Source organism: Stegastes partitus, unplaced genomic scaffold (assembly GCF_000690725.1).
Source record: "Stegastes partitus isolate 25-593 unplaced genomic scaffold, Stegastes_partitus-1.0.2 Scaffold1247, whole genome shotgun sequence".
Lineage (NCBI taxonomy): Eukaryota > Metazoa > Chordata > Actinopteri > Pomacentridae > Stegastes > Stegastes partitus.
This window is the reverse complement of record NW_007578978.1, coordinates 64,595-89,123: the sequence shown is the minus strand read 5'-3', so window position 1 is coordinate 89,123 and position 24,529 is coordinate 64,595. Positions and strand designations below refer to the sequence as shown.

At 43.2% G+C, this 24,529-nt stretch overlaps 1 protein-coding gene across 2 annotated transcripts in view; it reads left to right on the top strand.

Moving 5' to 3' along the window:
- The first annotated feature begins 4,101 nt into the window (after window positions 1-4,101).
- LOC103369139 (nuclear factor of activated T-cells, cytoplasmic 1-like) overlaps window positions 4,102-24,529 on the top strand; it is a 61,698-nt gene continuing 41,270 nt past the window's right edge. The window contains exons 1-5 of one of the 2 annotated variants that reach the window (XM_008297779.1): window positions 4,102-4,626; window positions 7,763-8,861; window positions 10,689-10,848; window positions 19,629-19,831; window positions 23,363-23,535. In XM_008297779.1, the coding sequence (XP_008296001.1) occupies window positions 4,506-4,626; window positions 7,763-8,861; window positions 10,689-10,848; window positions 19,629-19,831; window positions 23,363-23,535 (1,756 nt within the window). In that variant the 5' untranslated portion in view covers window positions 4,102-4,505. Of the gene's footprint in view, window positions 4,627-6,437; window positions 6,579-7,762; window positions 8,862-10,688; window positions 10,849-19,628; window positions 19,832-23,362; window positions 23,536-24,529 lie in introns of those variants that run through there. The other variant, XM_008297780.1, reaches the window with a different exon arrangement.

Genomic DNA, 24,529 nt, shown 5'->3' with positions numbered 1-24,529 from the left:
TTCTTTAGTTTACAAGCCAGACATGTATGCTACTTCCCATTCATAAGAGGAATCTCTGAAAAAAGCCAGTAGCTAAACATACAGCGGTGTCCAGACATGCCTAAGATAGCTCCAAGCAGTTCTCCATTGTGAGCCCAGAAGTATGCACCTCCATGCATCTATACACTAACAAAGGAAAAGGAGAAGTGGGGAAGTGTGTACAACTTGTGCGTGTGTGCTACACTAATGCCAAAGGATGGATCTGACCGCAGCCATTCACAACTTGCCTTCATTAACCGCAGACTTCTTCATTTAACACAGTCACCATTCACGTTCGACCGAAAAAAAAGAATCTAAAGAGGTGACTAGTAACCACGTCTGTGGCTGCGGTAGCTGCCACTTATGCTGCAGGATTAAACATGGCTGAGTAATAAACTTGTATCAACAGAGTGCACACAAATGAGTGTTTACAGCTATTAAAAGCAGCCTGAATCAAGTTATGGCTCATAGAAAAACTTAGAAAATAGATAATAATAGTGTAGGGAACTCAAGATGCCAGTGTGCACATTTCCCCGGATATGTCAAACATGAATTATACGTTGTAAAAGGAGAGGATTAAGTGTGCAGCTTTGAGGGAAAAGCTTCGGTTTGCAGCCTTGAATTTTATGTATCACAAAGATTCACCTGGAGTGAGCTACACTTCTCTGGGTTTACATGTCTTGTTAGTGTCCGTGTCCATATTATTATCTGCCTCAAGCTCCCTGTTTTTTCCCCAAATGGTAGCATTCCTGATGTCTAGACAAACAAATATGACAGGACTAAGCCCAGAGCTTGGAAAGCCTTAGATGTGATTATTTATACATGTCAACTTTTGGTCTATCTTTTACATGTAAATCTTTTATGGAGAGTTCTAAGAAATGTATTCCGACCATGCCAAGATGTAGCCTGACTCCTGGGCCAAACCACTGGCAGTAAATATTATAGAAGCTGGCATTAAGTACAGCACTCATGCTGCAAAACCCACTCTTGTCATTTATTATATCATCAGCAGCGTTGGCAAAGATTTCCAGTCCCTTTACAGTGATGCACCACACTGAAGCAATGCACTAATAGCAGAAAACAAGAGGAGAAAAACAGTGAAGTCTGAGCTCCTGATCTGGATTTTGGGCTCATGATGACGTGCAAGTGCGTCGCTCACTTTGAGGAATGACAAAATGAGAGGAAAAGAGCGAAACAAAACACAACAGAAACAACTCAATTTGAGTGAATGCAAAAGCAGCATGTTTCTGTTTACAAGGACACGAGAAATTATCATTTTCTGTGAAACACACGGGCGAGGAGCAGGCGGCTCGTAAATCTGAGCACAAGACGTAGTGTGTCTCTAATGCTCTCCGCAGACATGTTGTGGCTGCGTAGTGCATGCAATGTCACAGGACCAGATGTAGTAACCCTATAAATTATAATCTTACATTTCCAGGGAAGATATGATGTGAAGTGAGGGCAAATTCCTCCATAACAACCTGTTTAGAATGTAGAGTTTACTGGTGATTTGTTGCAAGTCACATTACAGAAAAAGGACAAAAAACTTTATTGCATGAAAGATTTCCATTATAAGGCAATATGACATGTAACATTAATTATTAATGCTTTATCAGGCAAATTGATTAAGCGGGAGCATTAAGAAACAAGCTTTTGACACTCTGCAAGCTTATTTGCCAATTTGGGTGAATGAAAATTTTGAACTTAAACTTTTTTTCTGGCCGATACAACACAGTCAGCACAGTCTCAGTATGGACAGTTTATATAAAATTCAGATCTCATGCATAGTTAAACTGCACTAGAGATTTATGCTGGAGCCAGAATCACCCTGCTAAGAAAGGCACGATCAAACTTACGAGAAAAGGTACCGTTACTTAAGTATAGTTACTTTAAACACACATTATGGGAATCGTTAGACCATCGGGTTTTCAGCTCAGGCCTATCTTTTTAAATGATTTATAGACTGCTTAATGACCTGATGGTTATAATGTCTGTCGCTGTAGATGCTCTGAAGTGCTCAGACTATTGTTGACAGACTGTAGCTAATGGTACTTTACTCAGTATCACGGAATCCATCAAGATAAGCCTTCAGACTGCCATTGAACTGTGCCCCACCACAGGGTTTTAAAGTTGTTCAACAACTGGTGTAGCCCCATCCCGCTGACACTGCCAATCAGCTCCCTTTTCTTTTTTTTTTTTTTCCTACCACTGGTTTGTATCATAATTCATCTCCGAAAGTACGTGATTCTGCTTTTTCATCTTTGAGCTCACACATGCACATCGGCCAAGCCGCAGCTGACGCCAGAGAGCTACTGTAGGCAAAGAAAACACAGCGTACTATTACTTTCCCCCCCGTGCCGTCTGCTTACGCCTGCCCCACAGCCTGCCTGCCCCCAAAAGGCAGTCTGCTTTTGATTATGTGTGATCATCCTCAAGCTTGCCAGCCACATTTCAGACTCATGGGAGTCTCTCTCTCTGTTTTTTTTTTTTTTTCCCTTTAAATCTGGACCTAATTCAAAAGGAATCACATTGTAGCTTGTCTAAGCCAGTGTTAATTGCGGTCATGGCAGCTACCAGCACTTCTCTGTTCTACTTGTTGCATGTTTGTTTTCTATTTGTCACGATCATTTCCATAGCATTTGTAATCCACATGATAGGCACTCTAGCTTTGCATGTGCCAAAAGATTTGCATAAAACAAATTTTTGCCACCTATTAGAGTCTCTCTCTCCTTTAGAAAGCCTCTGTAAGTATCATAATGACACTTACTGTATAATTACAATTGTAAACTTCATCTATCAGTGTACACTTACAGAGTCCATTATATTGCCAACTGTTTAAGTGTTTCTATTAAGGTAATCACTCAAAGATTAGTGGCAATTACCATGTATGCCTAAATGCAGGCCTAATTGGAATGTCAATTTGCGTTCTACAACATTTTAGCCACATATCTACTGAGACGCCAACATCTCTATGTGTATTTTTTTTTCTTTCTGCTTCCATCTTGACCACACAATGGTACAACAAAATCATATAATGGGAACTATTACTTTGATAATAGAAGCGCAATTAAGGAAATAGGCTGACAATGAACCTCAGTGTTTTCCTCCAGCACAAGGCATCGCCATAGACTCATAAGGGATCGACTTATTACAAAACAGTGGAAAGCAGAGATGAAGGCCGCTGAGTGTTTGTGCTGTCGGTGGTTCAGGACGGTTATTTTTGGGCAAAGCTGCAAAACCCCTCTGTTTCCCCTCAAACACAAGGAAAACCAATTTGGAGATGAAATTTGATAGCTTTTTGACTTTTTAATCATGGGGATCGGCTGGATGTTTGAATAATGCTAATGATCATATAATAACATGATTGCCACGATGTTAACGAGGAAGGCCATTATAGTCCTATCAGTTAATGTAGCTTACTGTTGTTGTGGCTGCAGGATACCTCCAACCAACCCCATCACCCACACACACCCTGAACCTCTTCCATGGGGGAATCAGATGGCATGCAGGGTCAAATACAGAAGAAAAAAACAAAAAAACATGAGGGAAACATTAGATTCATAGGCCCTCATAAGCTGTAAGAGTAGAGCCTTGAATTGTGAATATATCAGGAAAACTAACAAACTAGGAGGATTTGTTAATAATCTAAAGTGCACAGTGGGGCATAAAGAAATAACATATAATCATATCATATCAATAAGAAAAAAAACACCTAAAACAACCATTTAATAACTTACAAAATAATCTTATGTTGCTTTTATTTGTTATTTTACTGGTTTATTACTATATCTGCATCATAAAAATGTGATGGGGGAACATTTCTTAACTTTGGTCAATGGTTTCTTATTCTCTGTTATTCTCTCTCTCTCTCTCTCTCTCTCTCTCTCTCTCTCTCTTTCTCACACACACATACACGCGAACGCGCGCACACACACACCTCCCACCTCCTCCTCCGATGGGATCCCGGGGTGAAAGACATCATCAGGCGGTCCAGGACTTTGCAGGAGCCGGTCGCGTCACTCCTGGATGGGCGGCGCGCTGACGGGAGGACGGAGGGTGTTTTCCAGCTTTAAAAGCACCGGAGCCGTCCCCTCCGACAACAAGCGCGCTGCGTCATCGACCTGTGGGGAGACTCTTTAAAAACCTTCATTGTGCCGAAGTGAACCAAACTCACCTCAGCCACGGTTCTCTCTCTCCCCCCTCCTCCTCCCCTCCCTCTCTCTCTCTAAGCAGCCGTATACCTGACGCCGGTCTCCTGATTCTATTCGTTCCTTTTCGTGCGCACCGGTCCAGCGCGTTGCGGTTCCAAAGTTGTACACTCGGTTTTTTTTAAATTAAATTTTCTTTCTTGATTTTTTTTATTATAATTATTACGAATTATGACTTTACTTAATGGTTGCATGAAGTGAAGTGTTTTGATCACTGTGCTCGGTGAAGGCGCTTCTTGACAGTCTCGCAGCCGGAGAAAGTTGCGCATCGCTTGTTGAATGCAGGATACCTTCTGCCTGAGCGTCAAATCCAAGTTCAGCTTTGGAGCAGCAGCTGGTAAGGAGCGGGGACTCCAGTTTCTCACCTCTCTCGCCGCCGATATGAAGTCTGCAGAAGAAGGTAAAAGATATTGCCTTGTTGCTGTCTTTTCAAAGTTCCAACCAGCGCTTACAGATGAGCTGCCTGTTTCGGCAGATTTGAGAATGTGTTGACAGCGGGTGCTACAGCTAATGCAAATTGATGGGGACCTTATGGACTACTGCAAAGTCTGGGTTAAGTCTTCAGTGAGCCTATATTACAGTGAAAAAGAGCTATCAGTTTTTGTTAAATGCAGCATAACCTGTATTTTTAAGGAGAGCCATCATATACTTCCAGCTGTTAACTTATTAGAAACTGAAACCATTAATTACTTGACTTTTTTTATGTGTAATTTAAAAAAAAAAAAACTTTTATATAATAATATTTTGCTCACTCAAGTATAGTGAGGGTCATGCCCCCATTTTTGTTATTTTTTATTTTTATTTTTTTTACATCTACACCCTTAGGTGTCTCCAGCTGTCTTTGCAGGTGCTTCTTATCACAGGTGATGGGGTTACCTGCACTCCACTGGTTAGGAGGTTCAAGCACATTTCACTATTTTCAATTTAAAATCAGAGAGATGGTCGACTCTCCTCCATGCAGTAGAAGGTCAGAAGTCAGGGATCAGGGTTTCAGGAGCTCCTTGCCATTCAGTGCTTTCTGCAGGCATCAACATAAAGGATGATTCAGCCTGGGTTTGCTAAGTTTGAAGTTCTTTCATTCAGCATTTATGGTAGCACAATTTAAAATTGGTCCATCTGCAGCCACTGATAGTCTGCCTCGTCTTCATTCACAGTGCTGATGTCATTGGCTTTTTGTGGATTTCGGAAATTTCATTTTGTCTTTGAGGCTTTTTTAGACGGATGGGTGCGGGCAGTATTATTATTCATTTCAGTCCCTCAGTACTAAGCCTTATAATTGGTAACAGACCTGTGTGTGTATGTGTTTGTGAGCGAGAGGGAGAGTGGAGCTGTGATGTGTGCGTTCAGGGATGCCGGGGTAGCTTGCTTGACAAGGAGACGTGCTTAACCACACACAGCCTCAGCACTGTGCCGAGGGCTGCTTTGCTGTCACACACACAAACACACACGCTATACGCACAGCACACAGATGCACACAAGCCCTGCTGGTGTTTTGCCATAGCCCCACAGTCAGCCATGTGCGATAAGTGGCCCCAGGGCTCTTAGTTCCAGAGACTGCAGATGGCTTCTGTGGGCGACCACCTATCTCCCTCTGAGGTCCCGTCAGTCTGAGCCCGGCCCAGACCACAATCCCTGTGGATAAACCCATCCATTCTTTAGTCACGCTGGTTTGGTTGTGGGGAGAGAGTGTTTTGATCATGATAGCATAATTGAGAAAAAAAATTTGTTGGGGGGGGGGCACAGAAAGAGCACGCTATAATTTGTGTGATAGTCAGTGTTTTCAAATTAAATCTGAGCACACCACATTTTCACCACAAACAATTGCAGAAGTATTGTCTTGTGTTCTTAGAGTGAGTCATTTTTTATTTTTCTTTCATTGATTTCATCCCCCAAAATTCTCATCTGGTATAATTTTGTTAGTTCAGCAAATGTGACGTCTGTGTGTGTGTGTGACCCGGAAAAGTGAAGTTTCGAGATCAGCCAGCACACAAGAGTGAAAGCCCCACTGAGTTTGAGTGGGTGTTAAAAGTACGTTGCAGCGCAATGCACTGATCGCACACACGCTTAAAAGGGTGAAAAAAAAAAAAAGTTAACAGCTGCAACTCTAAGCAAGTCAGTCAGGCCTGAAGTAGGGAGGTGTGCTACAACGGGGTGGAGAGGCCAGGAGATTATCATCTGTTTCAAACCAGAGGAGAAAAAGCCTCAGAGAAGACTGAGCTGGAGACTTAGTTCCTATGTTGAAACAGTGAATATTGACTGGGGCAGAAATGAGTTTCCAGCATGAAGAACAGGAGTTTGATTTCAGCAGCGTGTTTGAGTACAGCCAAGGTGTCCAGAGTGAACAAGAGAGAGGTGGGTGCTGAGGGGTAATGGTGGGTTTCTTTCTTTTTATTCTTACATCACAAGAAAAGTGAGTTGAGTGAGTGGGTTCTCCTATAGAAATAATACATATAATCAACTGATATTAATTATTCTGATAACTAAGAAGCATTCAACTTTTTTTTTTTTTTTTTTTTTTTAAAGGAACTTTTCTAAGCTTCTGCTTTTGGAATAATCTGTTTCAAAGTTCAGTGTTTTAAAGAAGAAGTGGATTTCAGATTGACTTTTCTATAATATGTATGGATTATATCTACTGGTATATTAAATATGTGTGCTGCGCAACACATAATCACCTCTGAAAATAGACTCTCAGAAGCTAATTTTACCTTCCCTACTCACACATTATGTGGTGTGTGACAGATTTGTCATTTCATGTGATACACAGCATTGTGGTTAACAAATATAGCACACTGCATCGAGGGGAATGCCCTTCACTGGGTTTCAGACTGAACGTTATTATTTCTGTGACCAGTTTTACCCTCTTTGACATTATCAATAAACGGCAGGCGTGAGGTTTACAACTGTTGACACAGCCGCCAGCCGCTACGAGGCTAACTGAGGAGGCATACCTGCCAGGCTATATACGCTTCCGCTGACTGAGTTTGTATGTCACTGCGCTCGTCTGTCTGTGATTTCCTTGTGTGCCTGCTCGTGCATGCCCTTTGTTTGTGTGTGTACCTCGGCGCATCTGTGTGTAGCGCTGCAGCAAACTCTCTTTGACTTAATCACAAGCTCAGAGCGATGCAAGAGTGCTGTCAGTTTTCCACAGGGGAGGGCCTAATTCACTCAGTGAGTGATGCAATCAATCAAATAAAGCATCCATCAGCGCTGCTGGAGGAATTCCTGTAGAGTACATATGACAGCGGGGTGTGCCAAATAGAGCTTCAGATGAACTGATCAAACAAACAGAGTGGCGGTGCAACTTGCATCTACACACTAACCACATACAGTAACTGCTTTGAGATGATTGCTAAGCTTCTCCAGATGTTTATAAAGATGGGGGGTAGTCGGTCTCTGCATGAAATACTTGTAAGCTCTGTGCTGAGGTATTGTTCTTACGTGTCAGTTACTACCATAATGTACTTAGTTCTGAGCACTATACTGTGGAATTCAGTTATTTTCCTTCTATATTTATAAATTATACCTCTCTTTTTCAGATGCATACAGCTACACACCAAATGTCAGCCTGTCCCTTCCACTGGGTATGGGCAACCCCTGTCTGGCCACTCAGTACCACACCTTACAGTCCAGCCCAGTCATCTCAGTGTCTTCCTGTCACCAGACAGGCTACAGTCTCCATAATGACAACCATGCAGCATCAGGCTACTACCTGCCCCATGGCTTGAGACCCAACGGCGCTCCGGCCTTGGAAAGCCCTCGTATTGAGATCACTGCCTACAGCCAGTACCCCGAGGATGAGGTAGAAGAGAGCAGCAGTGAGGACCACATCATCAAACGAGGCGTTAACTCCATCGTTACACTGACACTGCCCAATGCAGACGGCTACCGCGACCCCAGCTGCCTCAGCCCTGCGAGCAGCATTTCCTCACGCAGCTGTAACTCCGAGGCGTCGTCCTACGAGTCCGGTTTCTACAACTACGACAACTCCCCGCAGAACTCCCCCTGGCAGTCTCCCTGTGTTTCTCCCCGAGGGTCGTCCTCGCTTCTGTCGTGCCCGCATGCCAGCGGCCCTGCAGGCTCCCCTCACCACTCACCCTCCACCTCCCCACAGATAGGAGCTGTGGCCGAGGAAGGCTGGCCAGCACAGCCTCGCGGCTCCAGGCCCAACTCCCCGTCCTGCAGTGGAGGTGGCGGAGGCAACGGTGGCAGCATCGGGAAGAGAAAGTACAGCTTCAATGGCACCTCCTACCGTCAGACATCCTGTTCACCCAACCAATCCCCAACCCCCTCGCCTCATGGCTCGCCCAGGGTCAGTGTCACAGATGAGAGCTGGCTCCCCAACACCAACCAGTACACCAACTCTGCAATTGTGGCTGCCATCAATGCTCTAACCACAGATGGAGTGGTGGACATGGGGGAGGGAATCCCAATCAAGACACGGAAGACCATGCTGGACCACTCCTCCTCCATGAGCCTGAAGGTGGAGCCTTGTGGCGAGGACCTGGGTCCTGATGGGGACCTCTGCCATGAGGACTACCCCTCCCGCCTGGCCCTCAAGAAGGAGAACTACTGTGGAGGGTTCCTGGATGTGCCCCAGCATCCATACTCCTGGTCTAAACCCAAGCCTTACCTCAGGTAGGTTGAGCTGCTCCACCTTCTGCTGAGTCAAAAGTTAGTGGTCCTGTATCAAAGTTTCGACAATGTGAAATAACCAGCCACCTTAAGAAGAAATGATACTCACACGTATTTACTTCTTTAGAGAGATTTATTTCAACATTTTTAACATTCAGTCTAAGAACCTCTATTTACAGACAGTACACTTCATCAAATGGCATCATTGCATTACCCTGTTGTTGTCTTTTTGTCTCCACATTTAGTGTTGATATTTATTGTGAGCACAAGATTGTTTTAGTTTTTAATCTTCAAAGGCCATATCAAAAGGCAGAAATCCAAAGTTACATGCAATTCACTTCCAAAAGAGCTCTCTTTGAAGATCAAAACTATTTCATAAATCATATTTCACAGAGAGGAGTTGCACAGCATGTGTGTGCCCCCGTTGCTATAACAACCCCCACACAAATATAAGAATACATACACACTCATGCCCTCAACAATATCATCGATTTTTGTCCTTTGAGCAAGGTGAGCTTTTTTTTTATTTCTTTTGTTTCTCTCATGGCATTTTTTTTTTCTTCCCCAGTGCCAATAACACACTTTCCTGTAGGAAATCAAGTGTTTGATTAAGATAGTGAGCAGCAGGAAGTAATGGTGACAGGCCTGGCTGAAGGGGAAGCAGTCTGCGAGTTAATCAGCCGGCTCGCTGCGCTGGTCTGTCGCGCCATCAGCCCATCTTTTTCTGTGTAGCTAACGTGATGTCATGCACTGACGGGGCAGATAAAGCCCTGCGGGGGGAAATCAGTTCGTTTTGGGTCAACAAACAGCCTGCAAGTTCCACAAAGATGCCAGAGATTGGTTTCAGTCGAGCCACCCTTCAGGTCACGGGTTTGCGTTTACCAGGCATCCGGCACAGAGAAATATTGTCTTGCACATGTTTGTTTTGATTTAGATATCTCCACGGTGTTCACATGAGAAGCTCTGACTCTCCATCTCGAGAACAATGATGTTGAGGGAGGCCAGCTGTAGCTCTGAGAAAGAGATATCACCCTCCAAGGCAGGGTGTTCTGCTGACCTTATTCCATTGTATAACTCTGTTGTCTTCAATATGAGCGTGGCTTTGTTTTATAATTTTACAGTTATCAAGCTGAAATGGATAGTAATTGTATCAAAGAAAGCCTGATTGCCAGTTAGTGTGAAATTTGTTTTTGTGCCCTAGAAACATCTTTCCTCCCACTGTCACTTTCTTAACTCCCTGCGTCTGTTTCCACCTGTCACAAGATAATGCAAAACACACTGCTCTAACCAGGGCACATTCGTCTCTCATTTATTTTTCATAAAAAAAGGGCCACTAATTATTACCCAGGCCCAAGGAATTACACACGTCAGGGAATGACTTCAATTGATTAGATTATAGACCATGATGAAATGGAGCAGGATCAAGCCAGTTGGATTACACTAAAGTGTCCCAATTTAAAGCTAATTTAAAGCAAGTTTAGAACGCTTTGAGTCAGACTTCCATGACAGTGATAGAACCCTGAGTCCGTGGAAAAAAATATAACCTTACAGTTCCTGCTTAGGCAAATCAAATCAAAACAGAGAAAAGCAGAAAATACATAAAAATACAACCTTTGTTCATGTGTCTTTACGGTTTTATCCCAAGTAAAGTGGGAATGTAAAACACAGCCCTCACTGTTCAGGAAAAAATAACCAGACACTGGGTGTTTAGCACAGAAAGTCGTAATCTTTTGACAGGATAAATATTGATTCACTATCCTGTTGAAAGGCAGAAAATTGAATGTTATGTTATTTTCACCTAAAAACGATCAATTTGCCGTGTTATTGCAGCCCATCTCTGCCAGCACTGGACTGGCAGCTTCCGTCCTGCTCCGGTCCATACAACCTGCAGATTGAGGTGCAGCCAAAGTCCCACCACAGGGCCCATTATGAGACCGAGGGCAGCCGAGGAGCCGTGAAGGCGCTGTCTGGAGGACACCCTGTAGTACAGGTATGTCAGCACCACTAAATGTTTTATAAATCAGATCTTTAAGACTCACTGTGTACATTTTCATTCACCAAAGACAAGGTTAGCTTTGTGTCTTTCAACTGTGTAATAACTTGCTGTCATTACAGCATAAGTGCTAACCATAGCGTGCTGATTAACAGTAGTTTTTCTGTCCAACAACAAGCTTTTGACATGGACTTTTGGCAGTTGCTGACTTTATGACAGCATGTAGTCACAAAGCAAAGTCAGAGCAGCCCTGACATTTCTTTCATTAGCCTGCGCTTTGATGTTCTCTTGCTATTTTTTTTCTTTCTTTTCCATCAAAGAAGTCAAGAAATCAGATTTGCATGGTCCGAATTAGCTTAAATCTGAACTGTATGATTGCTGTTTGAAACATGCACAAATTATCTGCTGATTCTGGAGAAATAATAGTGCCACATGTGGATGAATCGAAAAAAATAATTGCCAGATGGCATCTCCATATATTATTATTTTGCATCATAAAATCAGAAACCACTGTAAAAAAAAAAAAAAACAATATAAGTCAGTCATTTTTAAACAGACATGATGTGCCATTGTATTATCATTGCAAACCTGTCAACTGGCTTTTAAAAAGCCTTTCTTGTAACTTCCGTTAGCAGCAACAGCAGCACAGTATTTATACACTATGCTTCAGTATGAGCCTGTATGCTGTTATTAATGTTCCCTGAAGCTGAGAGTCAATCTACTGCTGTAAAAGGTCGCTCTGACCAGCAGCAGTGCACGCTGACTCAATTAGTATAGAGGAGGACCATCGCCTCTCACTATTGTACTTGGCAAACACTTAAAGAGCACACGTCAGTCTCACTTGCAGCACAGCACAGAGCTCCTTTCTCTGCTACACTGTCATCACAGTACGCTGACAACTCAGTTTACACAAGGCGGGGATTTGATGGTGTATGCATGTCCTGAAGAGAGGGTACATTTACATTAAATGCAGTTTATTTGAGCATAAACTGCATTTATCCTACACATTGTTGGGGTATTCATTGGTTAAAGTTTTGATACAAAATGAATAGAATAGATGTTAGAGGGCTTTAGTTTTCATGCAGATAAAGTAAACCCTGCACCCTGAGAAAACCTTTTTTTTTTTTTTTTTTGTCAGACCAGAAGAGTTTTAAGGTTGGTGGTCCATCCTGCTCACACACTTAGCATTAGATGTTGTTCGCACCACAGCTGTTTTGTAAATAGATGCTGTCAGCACATCCTGGTCTGCATGCTGTCAAATGCACTTGACAGCTGTTGCCCAACGTGGTGTTATAAACAGGCCTGTCAGCCTTTAGGTTTTCTCTGTAAATACAGGTAATCACTCCCCTTCATTACAAACCTGTGTAGATCAACATGCGGGAGAATCAACATCGCACCCTCACACCTCCCCGTACTGCAGTGAGAGGCTGACCAGACTCAGCTTGCCATGCACAGCTGTGGCAGGTGAGACTGGTTGTGATTTAGTTGACGCCACTTTCTGACTCATTCTCCAGGGGCCAGAATAAGTAAGTGCCTTGTACGCGTTTGCATACACAATGCTCTCTAGATTTGGATTATTGATTTGATTATTTTATGCGTCACAGGCACCAGTTTATAACACCTGCGAGAATATTTCCAAGTCTTACCGCATGTGCCAATCAGTTATTACTAAGCGGTAGCAGCAGAGAAAATATGATGACAGCTGCTCTACGGTCACACCTGCTCATGTACTCACATAGTTCATACTTTACTGTTACTTCTTGTTGAGGAGTGATTTATGCCTCTGATATTGCATGTGCAGTCAATGAGGATATCTTGAGGGTTTCAAAACAGTGGAAACCACTGCAAGCATGGCAGTTGGCAGAAAGATAAATCTATCAGGATTAGGAAATCATGTGTACACAGTAGAGGGTAAAATATGGAAGAGGAACCTGTAGTATGTCTTCAGGGAGTTTTTGCAGAGTTTCAAGTACAAAATCTCCCCTAAAACTCAGTTTCTCACCCCTCATCAGTCTCTTTGTCTTTGTTGCGGTGTTGTGTGAATTTCTGTTGTCGTAATCTTGGAGGATAGGGCCTGCTGTAGTCCCCAGTGCCCTGTGGTAATGAGTGGCAGGCGCTGGATGGGTGAGGTGCAGTCAAGGAGAATGAGTCAATAATGACACGGGGGCACGGATGTAGGAAGCAGCTAAGGAAGTGTGTGTCTGTGTGTGTTTGTGCTGCTTAAGACTGGAGTGTGTAGAGGGAAAGAGAGAGAGAAGGGGCAGAGGGAGCCACCAGGCAGCTGGGGCTTCGCTTGGCTGCCCCTAGAGATGCTCTGTATCCTGCTGATTAGGACCTGAGTAGCCCTGAGGTTGGCTGAGCATGGAGGGGGTGTTGTGGTGGGAGTGCATCCAAGTCAGAATCCCAGCACCCATCAGATGCCACCTCCCCTTTCCATGCACCGGTGCCTCCCTCCCTCCCCGAGGGACCTGAGGATGTCGCTCCCTGTGAAGCGTTCATCCTTCAACCATCTTCCAAACCCTCACCAGCAGGCCTCCCTCCATTAAAGCCCAGTCATCCACAGCTCTGTGGTTGTTTTTGTTTTGTTTTTTGAGGCTCATGGATGATCAGGCACACGTGCGATGAGTGATGGTGACGTGTGTTGGAAAGCAAGACCGGGTGAAAAAAACAGCGAGATGAAAAACATGAAGGGATACACTGTTTCAACAGCCTCCATTGCACCCTAGAGAGACGGCAAATGACAGATAGTCCTCAAGTGCTCATTTACTGTTGTCTTGTTATTTCTGAGCAAACTCAGGTGTTTTTCTTGGCAAGCACAGAGGACAGTGTAGCACCTGTAAGATCTGACATGATCCTGAGCTGCTGCACATCAACTATGCAGCATTGTCCACCACACAGGATGGATAGATTATGGGATGGGTGAGTGCATTGAGAATGGAGGGTCTTTACTCCAGCCACACACCAATGCAAACCTCTAGATTATGGGTTACCTCGACTCATTACCCTTCAGCTGCTTACACCAGCTCTTGGCTTCTCCTTTTCCAAGGCTCTGTCATTTATTCCGGATTCACACTCCATTCGTTTCTTCCCTTTCCTCTGCGACTGCAGCCTTTTAACCCCCTCATCTCCCTGTCGGTCCACTTCGTGACCCCCACGGCTGCTTTTCTACTTTATTTACTGCAGCAGACCACAACGCCATTAAGGGGATCTAGGGTACTCTATCGGCTCCTCACACACTGTTCCAGACGCTCCCCTCTCTCACCACAGCTATGTCAAACGCCGAGTGATTTTCGAAGCCGCGCTCAGGAAAAACCAACAACCTGGTCTACCTTCGCTCAGACTACCACTGTGACGTTGATTGATTATTTTTTCCATACTAGAACATTGGGGGGAGGGGGAATATGTGGTGAGTTATTTTAATTGAGAGTATAGTGACAGAGGATGTAACCGTGTTCTGATCTCAAACTTGTTGCAAACGCTTACAGGTTGGACCTTAGTCAGCAAGCACACAGACATCTATCTGCCAAGCCCATGGCAACAACAGACAACAACACCTGTGGAGTATTAAACCCATTGTGCAGCATGCAGTGCAGAGTCCTGCTTATGGCTAGTTCATATAGCATAATCACTGGCCTATGGGGCTCCCCCCCCCCTCATACACTCTCTCATTAAGTCTAAAGCAGCAACAGACATGGTGTAATTTCAGCAGGATGTGGCCATCATCCCTATTAACGTGTTCGTGACTTAATACCCATCTCCCTTCCTCTACAACTGTATGTAATGCACATCAAATTTGCAGTATGTTTCCGCCACGACGACATGAAAGACCTTGGCCAACATGTGCACAGTTTCTCGCATGTGCGGTTTCACCTTGGGATCCGGTACTTGCTGGCTGCGTAATGTCTCAAAGTAAAACCCCTGATCTACAGCATCCTATACTGTAACTGCTAATTGCTCATTAAATCTGCCGCCGCCTCTTGTTTGATATTCAAAAGGCTTGGTGTACCCTGTAGTGCTGTTAGAGCTTAGTCAGGGCTATTATTTGTTGCCCAAAGGGGTATTTATGCCACTCTCAAATTGTGGTTCTCCATCTGCGGGGCTTCCCTTACACTGGTATTGGGCTACCACTAATTACCAGTTAATAGCACGTGGAAAAAGTTGAGAGAAATGTGCATCGTTTTCACTGGTTTGAGGTGATAACCAGACAGCCCGCAGATTTATGAGGCAAGACACTAGTGAGTAGTCTCGCTATTGGAGCAGCACAGCAGTCATCAGTACATCATCTCAGTCTCTGTAGGTTTGGATGATATTTCTTATGGCAGGCCGTCTGGTAACAAAGCCATTCTTTTATATGGAATTTGGCCCCTCGCTGGTCTAGACATAGGCTTGTGCTTGAAACTATGCCCTCAATGACATAACACCGAAGCACTCAGTTCAACAAAAACTTTGAGGGATATAGCTGTTTGGTTACTTATAAAAGGAACAGCATTTAGAGTCATGGAAACGCAGCACATTAAAAGATTGCATATGTTGCCTTATGCATTCAATATGAGGCACTGGAGACATTAGCAGGGCAGGAGGGTGATGGAGTAAAGTCTGGAAGGAGAGACAACTTGGATGAGTGTACATTTAATTGGGTACAGCAAAGGCTGGCTGTGTGAGTGTGTCAGCACTTGACAGAGAGGGGAGCGTGATAATGGGAAAAAGCCTGAATCTGCTGTTGTATTTCTCCTCCCCTGCCTCAGTCTCCCCCCCTCCGCTGCTGCTGCTTCCAGTCATCTTCTCCTTCTTCTCTCCCCAATCCTCTGCGCCACGTGGACTTCTACGAGTCATGACATTTCTCCAGGCAGTGATGAAATCACTGCAGAGCGATAGAAGGCAGCCCACTGCAGGCCTGTGGAGTGTATTCACACTCAATTTCTAGCCAGGCCAGACACATCTAATTTACCATCAAGTCATTATTAAACTTTACATGTTTAAGTCCCTCTTTGAACTATTGACGTCAGGTGCAGGGCAGCACTGAGAATGTCACTATTACTAAAGAAACTGAAGAATAAAGTGTGCTATGAAACTATATATATTTAGCATTTGAAACATCACCCTCTGTAATTATTTAATCACTAATGATTTCCATTGAGTGAAGCAAATAAGAAAATGAGAAGAAAAGAAAAAAAAAAAACATATGGGACTCTATCCCAAGGGCTGAAACTTTGTGGTGATGGATGTGAAATGGTCCAAAGGCGAATGGGAGATGAATGGTGCAAAAGACAGACAGGGTGCACCCTCTTCTCCCTTTTCTTAGCTCACCCTCCATATCATCACAACTGACCCAGACAATACAGCTGCAAACAATTACACAATTAATGCTTCAGCTGCCATATCCGCAATGTTTTACTTGAGGCTCAGCTATCAGAAATGATTCGTGCAACAGTGGCTTGCGGTGCGAGGTGTAAATGGATCTAGCTGACACAGTGGCAAAGCTGGCACCCAGAAACAGCTGCAAATCAAGCCTCGATTTAAACTCGGTTTAGATTAGCTCAAAAATAAATATACAGTACGCGTGCCAGATAGGCTGCTGTTACAGCAAGAGAAACTCATCTGGTGAGAATTATCGGCTCTCTGATCCAATCTCGAAGGCGGCATCGACTTAAATACGAAGCTGAGGTCACAGGTGTGTGTGTGCGTGTGTGTGTGTGTGTGTGTGTGTGTGAAGCCCTTACTTAGAGTTTACTACACAACCTCAGCTCCCCAGATCTTATTCGCCCATTGAGAATAATATGAAGAAGTACGTTTTGCGCTCTGCTTGCGGTGTGCAGTTGAGTGAGCATCACAGAAGTTTAGCAGAAGCGAAGGAGAGACCATAGGGAGAGGGTCAGGGGAGCACATATGGTAAAGGAATTGAGGGAGGTCGCCTAGGGGGGACCAGACCGCCTTCTTTAGCTGCTGGGAAGACCAGTGTCACCAAGAGGACTACCTGACCTCATTAATCACTTCCTCTCCTCCATGGGGTCGCCACGGTTTCGGTTGAGGACGCCACCGTCATCGTGCACGACTGAGTGAAGGAGATAAGGACCCCCCATACCCGGTCTCCCCCTCACCCTCCCACCTCTTCTGGGCCTCCTTGCAGCCACGTGGCGGCTGAGGTAATGGTTGGAGGTCAAAGAGAAACCCAAATAAGTCTGCTGAGGCAAAAGTGACAGACGACACGGCTTTGTAGCGCGGCTGCCTGTGTTTTATTAAATCATAAGGCAACGTCATGCAATTTAACGCTCCGGTGTTTCAGATTTGTACCTCATGCTCCGCCATGGCCCTCCCGTGAGTCAATGCGCCAGTAACTGGTAGCATGTGCGGCTATGGATAATTACTTCTGGTGACACCATAAGTAAAATATAACAAGGGGAGCGAGGTCTGCTGGTGAGATCACTGCATAGATGAAGTGGTCCCTCGGGATGCCAAGACTTCAAGAAGCTCCTGACCTCGGCCTAACTCACTGATGACTAGCATGTGTGACTAGCTCACAGGTCAAGACAGCTGCTAGAGACACTATGGGGAGCTGAGGAGAAAAATATGATAGCTGGAACTGGAGATGAATGACAGCCTTAGCTTTACCACTCCCTATACACTCCCTTGATATCTGAATCAAAGAGCAAAACCAGATAACCACTGGTGCTTAGATTATTGAGGCATATGGATATATACTCTACGCCAATGTCTGGTCATATCCTATTTTTACTCAATATAATTAATTCTGAATATTGTATAACTGGAAAGAAAAAGAACACATCCGCCGCCTTGTCCCAAATCCAGAAGTGTCTGTCGTCAAGTTCAGACCAAAGGCATTTAATCTCTGTGTTTATTATCAGACCAGACAACTTTTAATACAGTATCCAGACAAATTTGTTCACAAACCAAAGGCATTAGGTGTCTGTGACTCTGGACTCCGCAGACCCCCATGACATAGCTCCACCGTCTACCACCAGCCTTGCTCTTCCTCACACCCCATCCCTGCTTGCCCTCTCAAAGGTAATTATAAACCCATTAATCAGATTATGTCATAGGTTACATGTGGTCTGCATTTTCTTAGATGACTCAGTGAGCTAGATAAACAACAGGGGTCTTTTATTCCATTTGACGTTACCACTGTTTTCACTCGGACGGAGCTCAAAGAAAATTGGTCTGAAGCAGTGTGCTGCGGTAATTGACCAATTTGTGGGATTTTTCTGATGGCCATGACTTGGTCAGCCATGGCTTTGAGTTACTGATCCCTCACAGTAAATGTCACATGTGGCCAAGTAGCCACCTGGGTGGATCTACAGAGGTCTGCACGATGAGAAGTTGGTCTTCTTGGTTTCCTGCGCACCAGATGGATTCTGCAGCTTCCTGACAGCTTTTAGGTTTGGAGAGATTTCTAAGTCCACACTAACATCCGCTGCTATGACCATATGACCACTCTGCACTGCAGAGTGAAAGAGTATCCTGGGAGGTCTATGGTGTTAAGACTCTTTTCCACCAGAAATCACTTGGTTGGCAAATTATTCTGGTCAGAAATCACTCACAAAGTATCAGTTATCCTTTACCACATTTTGGAATTTGAAGCTATGCCTCGGTGTTCATATTTTTGGACCATTACACACTTGGTTAAATCATCAATTTATGTTACGTTAGACAGTGTCAGAAAATGATCCACGGATGCGAAATACAAATTGGCAGCCGCAGTTTATATGTGAAGTGCAGTTGACCCCAAAGTCGACAGTACTTTTCAAACTATGCGTTGAGTTTTTCTTCTCTTTTTTTAAAGATTTGATCTTTTTATTAGTTGAGCAGTGGCAGCTAATGGAGGCCTGCTAGAGGAAGTGGTAGTTGTTTGAAGTGGTAGTTCTGATACAGGAGTCTCTTTCATCACAGTGGGACACAGTCTCTGAGCTTTAATGGAAATCATAATGCATGTTCATAACTGGCCAAAGGCAAAAAGGGGCTGGATCGTGTCTGCATGCCGCGCTCCAAGAAGTATTTGGGTGTTGTTACTGATCGCATTTAGGTGTTAAGCTTTAACTACTCTACCTGTAGACTAACATTTCCCTCACTCTAAATTTATGGTGAGATTCAACATAGAAAAACTGGAAAAACCGTAAACAGATGTGCATGTCATGATTTTGTTTCCAGTGCTATGTATGTATTAATGCATGTATTATATAAGAATGAATTGTCAATGTCGCCATTTTGATTTTACCCTGTATTTATAGAAAATTATTATTGGCACAGTCATTACTTCTTTAAAGTTTAATAGGAGAGCGTCACACCTTGCAGCAGACTACAGATGTTTGCCCTGGATTCTTATTTTGTCTCTTTAAGGATCACTTTCCACTGAGTCACTATCAACTGCTTGCTTCTCTGTTGGCAATTTTTTAATAGCAACAGTGAGGTTTTAATGCACAGTGAAGTGATGAGAAGTCAGCCTCTCCACAAGGCTGGTCCGTACCACAGGCACAAACATTATTCTTCACTCTCTCTTCAAATGTCAAAATAACTTGGGGAAAAAAAAAATAGAACAGCAGAGACCACTGAAAAGGGGTCTCCAACCCAACCAAAAAACAAACAATGAAAAGGGCCATATTTTCAGAGCCCCTTCACCCTGTCAGAGCGATCATGAAAAAGCTCTTTAACTATCAGTAGCTGATGTGTATTCAATTTCAATTTTCTAAATGAGGGGTTGCCTGAAATGGAGGTCTTAAAACCTGATGTTGCCTCTCACCTGGGTCCCTTTGTTCTCCCGCCAGCTTTATGGCTACATGGAAAGCGAGCCGCTCACCCTGCAGCTGTTCATAGGGACCGCAGACGACCGCCTCCTGCGACCACATGCCTTCTACCAGGTCCACCGCATCACTGGCAAAACCGTCTCCACCGCCAGCCATGAAGTCATGCAATCCAACACCAAAATTCTGGAGATCCCTCTGCTGCCTGAAAACAACATGAGAGCCATGTGAGTGCTCTTAGACCTCCGCAAGTTGACTATCCATCTTTCCACCTTTCTCTTGCCACATTTTTCTTCCTTAACCATTACTTTCAAGCACACACACACACACACACACACACGTTGTTCTTTCTTTCCACATTCATCTTTACTTTAGCTCTACAAACAGAATGGCTGATGATAGGTACTGTACAGCACACACTTTTAAATAGGCCTTCAAAACCGAGATCTGTAGTTCCGCCCCAAGGGATTAACAATTTCTAAGGAAGTAAAGTATGTACTCTGCGTTGACACGCTGAGTCCATGGGTGACTTAATTCTGACCAATGCTGTAGAGATTTCAAAAGTTAGATGCTCACAGTTGGAGAATATGGATTTTTCCCAAAGCCATGAAATGTTGAAAGGCCCACAATCCAGTAGTCTGATGTGATCCCATTATATTCAGCTTGGCTAATATATGCCAGTAAGATGAATGCATTAGAACATCCCTACTGAACTAACAGGTCTTGTAAAAAGAATGCTGCTTCCCAAAAGGATGACCCTGATTTGGTGGAGCAATTACTTACAGTCCTGTAGTCTGCAGAACCAGAAGCAAAGAAAAACAGCAGAACTGCAGTAGATCAATCTTTGACCTTATATTATTATATATTATTAAAAACATATAAATTACTTAGCAAAGTCTAAACAACGTAGTTTTTTCACAGCTCACATTTTAAGTTGAAAAAACAACAGGTGTTACTAATAACATTAACGTTGGTTGTGTCCTATTTAAATGTTCCAGTAAGCTACAACCACAAAGCATGTACAGTTCCAGGATCCTGAAACCTGTATAATTAAATTGTAGAATTGTAGAATTTGTAGAAACAAAAACAACTAAGTAGTATTCAATAACATGGAAGTAGCATGATAAAGTGTCCTAAAAAAGTCAACATTATCAATCAGTTAGATAATAGGTGCAGTCTGTGGCAACATAGCCAAACAGAAACCTCTAGAATCACACTATCTAAATCACTGAAAAGTGAAACCAGTCAAAGTATGTTACACATTTTTTCTAATAGCCAGTAGGGGGCGACATCTCAGGCCGCAAAAAGACGTGAGATTGCATATAAGTCTATGAGACAATATACATACCTTCTCTTTGATTTGTTACCTAAATAAAACATTTTCTGCTAAGTGTATGATCTTAATCACTAGTTTCGAGACTTTTTGAAAGCAGCACAGAGTTCATTTAGTAAATTATTGTCCCATTTAGACTAAAATAGACGATAATGCAGGGTCGCTACCGTATCGCCCTGCATAGTAGCATCGAGTTCTTAATCAGATTCAACCCCTGCTCATTACATCTGGTTTCAAAAGTGTGGTTAGAGCATAGAGAGAAGTACTCTCCTAAATCTAATCTTAGTTTACCTTAAGAAACATTAGCATCAGTTTGTTCAGCTGAGGCATCAGGTTTGTCCTCGCTTATCCTCCCTCCAGACCTGCAGTAATCCAAGGGGCTGTGCTCTGCAGTGTATCCAGGCAGGAGCTTCTGTCTTGGGGCTCCATTCGGGCTAGGCAGCAGTGAATTTATTGGACCGGGGCCCAGAACTCTGTGTTATGGATAAAACCACTGTATCAGAGCATAGGTTACATAAGGCCATTACCTCTTACTGCACCTCATGTTTATCCTTCACTATTTCGAATTTTAAAATACTTGCAATTTTTATAAAAAGAAATGGTCGTACATCTCTATTTTCTGGGACATAATTTAATGTTTGTTTAAAAGCTTGGGGTTTATGAAGGTATTTATGGGACATAAGAGCTTCCTGACTGGACAGTGGCCTTCTTTGGTTGGGCATGAATGATTTTAACATTTGGACTCTCTTACAATATCATTTCCAACCATACCGCAGTGTCCTTTATATTGTGACATATTTAGGGGCACCACTCACCCGTTTCACTTAATGTGTCCCTTAGGTTATGATTTTAGATAAAAACTGAAAAAATATTCAAGAGGTAGTTTCTTTCCCTTTTGTTGTCAGCATACAGGCTAAAAGCAGAGGAGTGAAACTTCCTTTTCTCTCCCCTGACGATCTAAACAGTCTGAAATGAAGAAAAGCCTTTAACTGTCTGTTTCCACCGAACTGTTAAACAGTCGCCTTGATAAAGCAAGCATCCGTCTTTGTGCTCTCGTGCCAGCAGTCGTTTGCTCGCTGTGTGGGATGCAGACAGTCGAGAAGTGCAGTCAAACTTTGAGACAGATTCAATCTGTCTTTTTTTTCCTCTTCTAGGTAAACTCATCTACAAAATCTAACTGTGACACATAACTGTAGCCTAATCAGCAGAATAACAATTACAATATGTTGTTGACATTATCACCAGTTATTGTGCAGAAGTTGTTTTCAACTCACATATTGCCTTATTGAACCGCTGGTCTGGATCTTTTATTTTGTCAAGATTTAACTGTTCCATATCAGGTTATACTGTTACCGTACACTATAGAAAGACTTCATGCTATTCCACCATTTACATTATATTATGTTATTATCATCTCATAGTTCTGTGTAAAACTACATGCATGACAAAACTCTAGATTGAGACAGACAAGACTGATAAGAAATGGCCACTGAGCATGACTCTACATGTTATTTTTTCTTTACATAAACTGTGCTAACCAAAGTCAAGGAAAAAATGGACTGGTATAAAACCTGACATTTACCGTGTTCCAGGAACGGGGCCCAAACAGCTACCATGTAAAATAAGTGAAATGCCAAACCATATCCCATTTGTATTCCCTCATTTTTTTTTACCAGCCACACTAGTTTTATTTAAATTCACAAAAGGCCACGCTTTCAAATGAATGCCTTTTTTCCACAAAGAAATGGGGAACGTAACTTTACTCCTTTACCTCCCAAACTGTGAAATGAAATAAAGACAGACAGTTTAGTAAATGGTCTATTGCTACACATGGTAATGATTAACGGTGGTTTAGGCCTAAAATGCAAGAAGGGAATGGTGTGAAAGGACAAAGCAGGCTTGATAGCAAAGTGACTTTACGTACTGTGGACTGTGTGTGATGCTTGTGAGCCATGCCGTGCTTGGTCCAAAGGGTTTCTCCAGGGAACTTGCTAATTCTTGGACCACTGTGACCATTGAAAACTGTGATGTAAAGCCATTAATGTCCAACTTTGCCTTTGATGACATGCTGGATTAATAATGACACGGTCATGCTCCAGTGAACTTCCAGTGCATGATCTGTAGCACCAGTGGGGACTTCACTGCTGGTCCTAATGCACAGCAGCTCTGCTCCATGTCTCACTTTAAACAGCCAAGAGAAAAGAAATCAAATATGCTCCCAGTTCAACCCTCGTCTATACATTCTGTATAAAATATCCCGTAGAAAGTATCATGTGTGATTACTGTGTGAAAGCACAAAGCAATGCTTCCTCGAAGTTGTTGCTCTGTAATAATGAACAGATCTGCCTTGAAACAACTTCACCTTTCTATTATCTTCTATATGTAAAGCCATAACGTGCTAAATTTTTCCTTTCCCTTCTCCTAGAATTGATTGTGCAGGAATCCTGAAGCTGCGTAATTCAGACATTGAGCTTCGCAAAGGAGAAACGGACATCGGACGTAAAAACACACGGGTGAGGTTGGTGTTTCGTGTGCACATCAACCAACCCAATGGCCGGACAGTGTCCCTGCAGGCTGCTTCCAACCCCATTGAATGCTGTAAGTCTTGGACACAAACACACGCACACATGCACACAGGATTAAATACAAATCTGGCATACCTTTCCTGTTGGCTCTCCACTTAGGCGAAAGGTGGCATGTATTGTTGTAATCCAATAAAATGAGCTAGTATTTTATTACCTGCTGGAGCAAATTCAGCGCCTCTGCACCCAGTAAGCTTTATATGATCAAAGGAATTTGCCAAGGCAATAGATGCATTATACATTATGCCAAACACACGTTATCTATCTCAAATTCACATTTTATGAGTGAATGCACAAGTTATTGTGGTAAGCCTACCCCATTAGCGCAGGTTCCACAAAGGTCATTTACCAGCCCCAGTTTTGGCACGGTTGAATGAACGCATTGAAGGAAACCTCTGTTTCTTTGTCATTCATTTGTATGTAGAAGTGCCATGTTATTTGCACCCGTGGAAGCCCATTAAAATTGGTGGGACAGAACTGGCATTATAGTTTATGGTCCAAAATAACTGTAGTTTTATTAGTGGATGTTAATTCGAGTTGGTTCATCTGTAATGGTTCATCATTGCATAGGATTAATAAGTCAGAGTTCTTCAATGCTTCCATTAAATCTTTCATTAAATACATTTATTCCTTATGAACATATACTGTATGTCTCTTAATCTGGTCACCGAATTCCAAAGGTCAGTGGTGACTAGCTAGCGTCATTTCAAAGAAAGCAGAGGCAGGTGGTTGGCCATGGGCATCTTGGGGGAAAATAATGAACAAGGATCTGGCCATAAAAATATTGTTTTCATCAGTTGTGCGCCTTTATCGATGTCATTTAAAGAGCAGTTGTTGGCTGAAAACCTCTTAGCTAGGGGTCATGAAATCATCATCATAAAGTTGATAAGCCTGTTTCCATAACCAAGAACTCATGCTCTACTGGCTGTGAGCTGGGCTTGTTTTTTGTCAGTAGATGGAGATCAGTGAGTGGCTTTGTGTAGACACTGCATTAAAATGTGTGTTTCTGT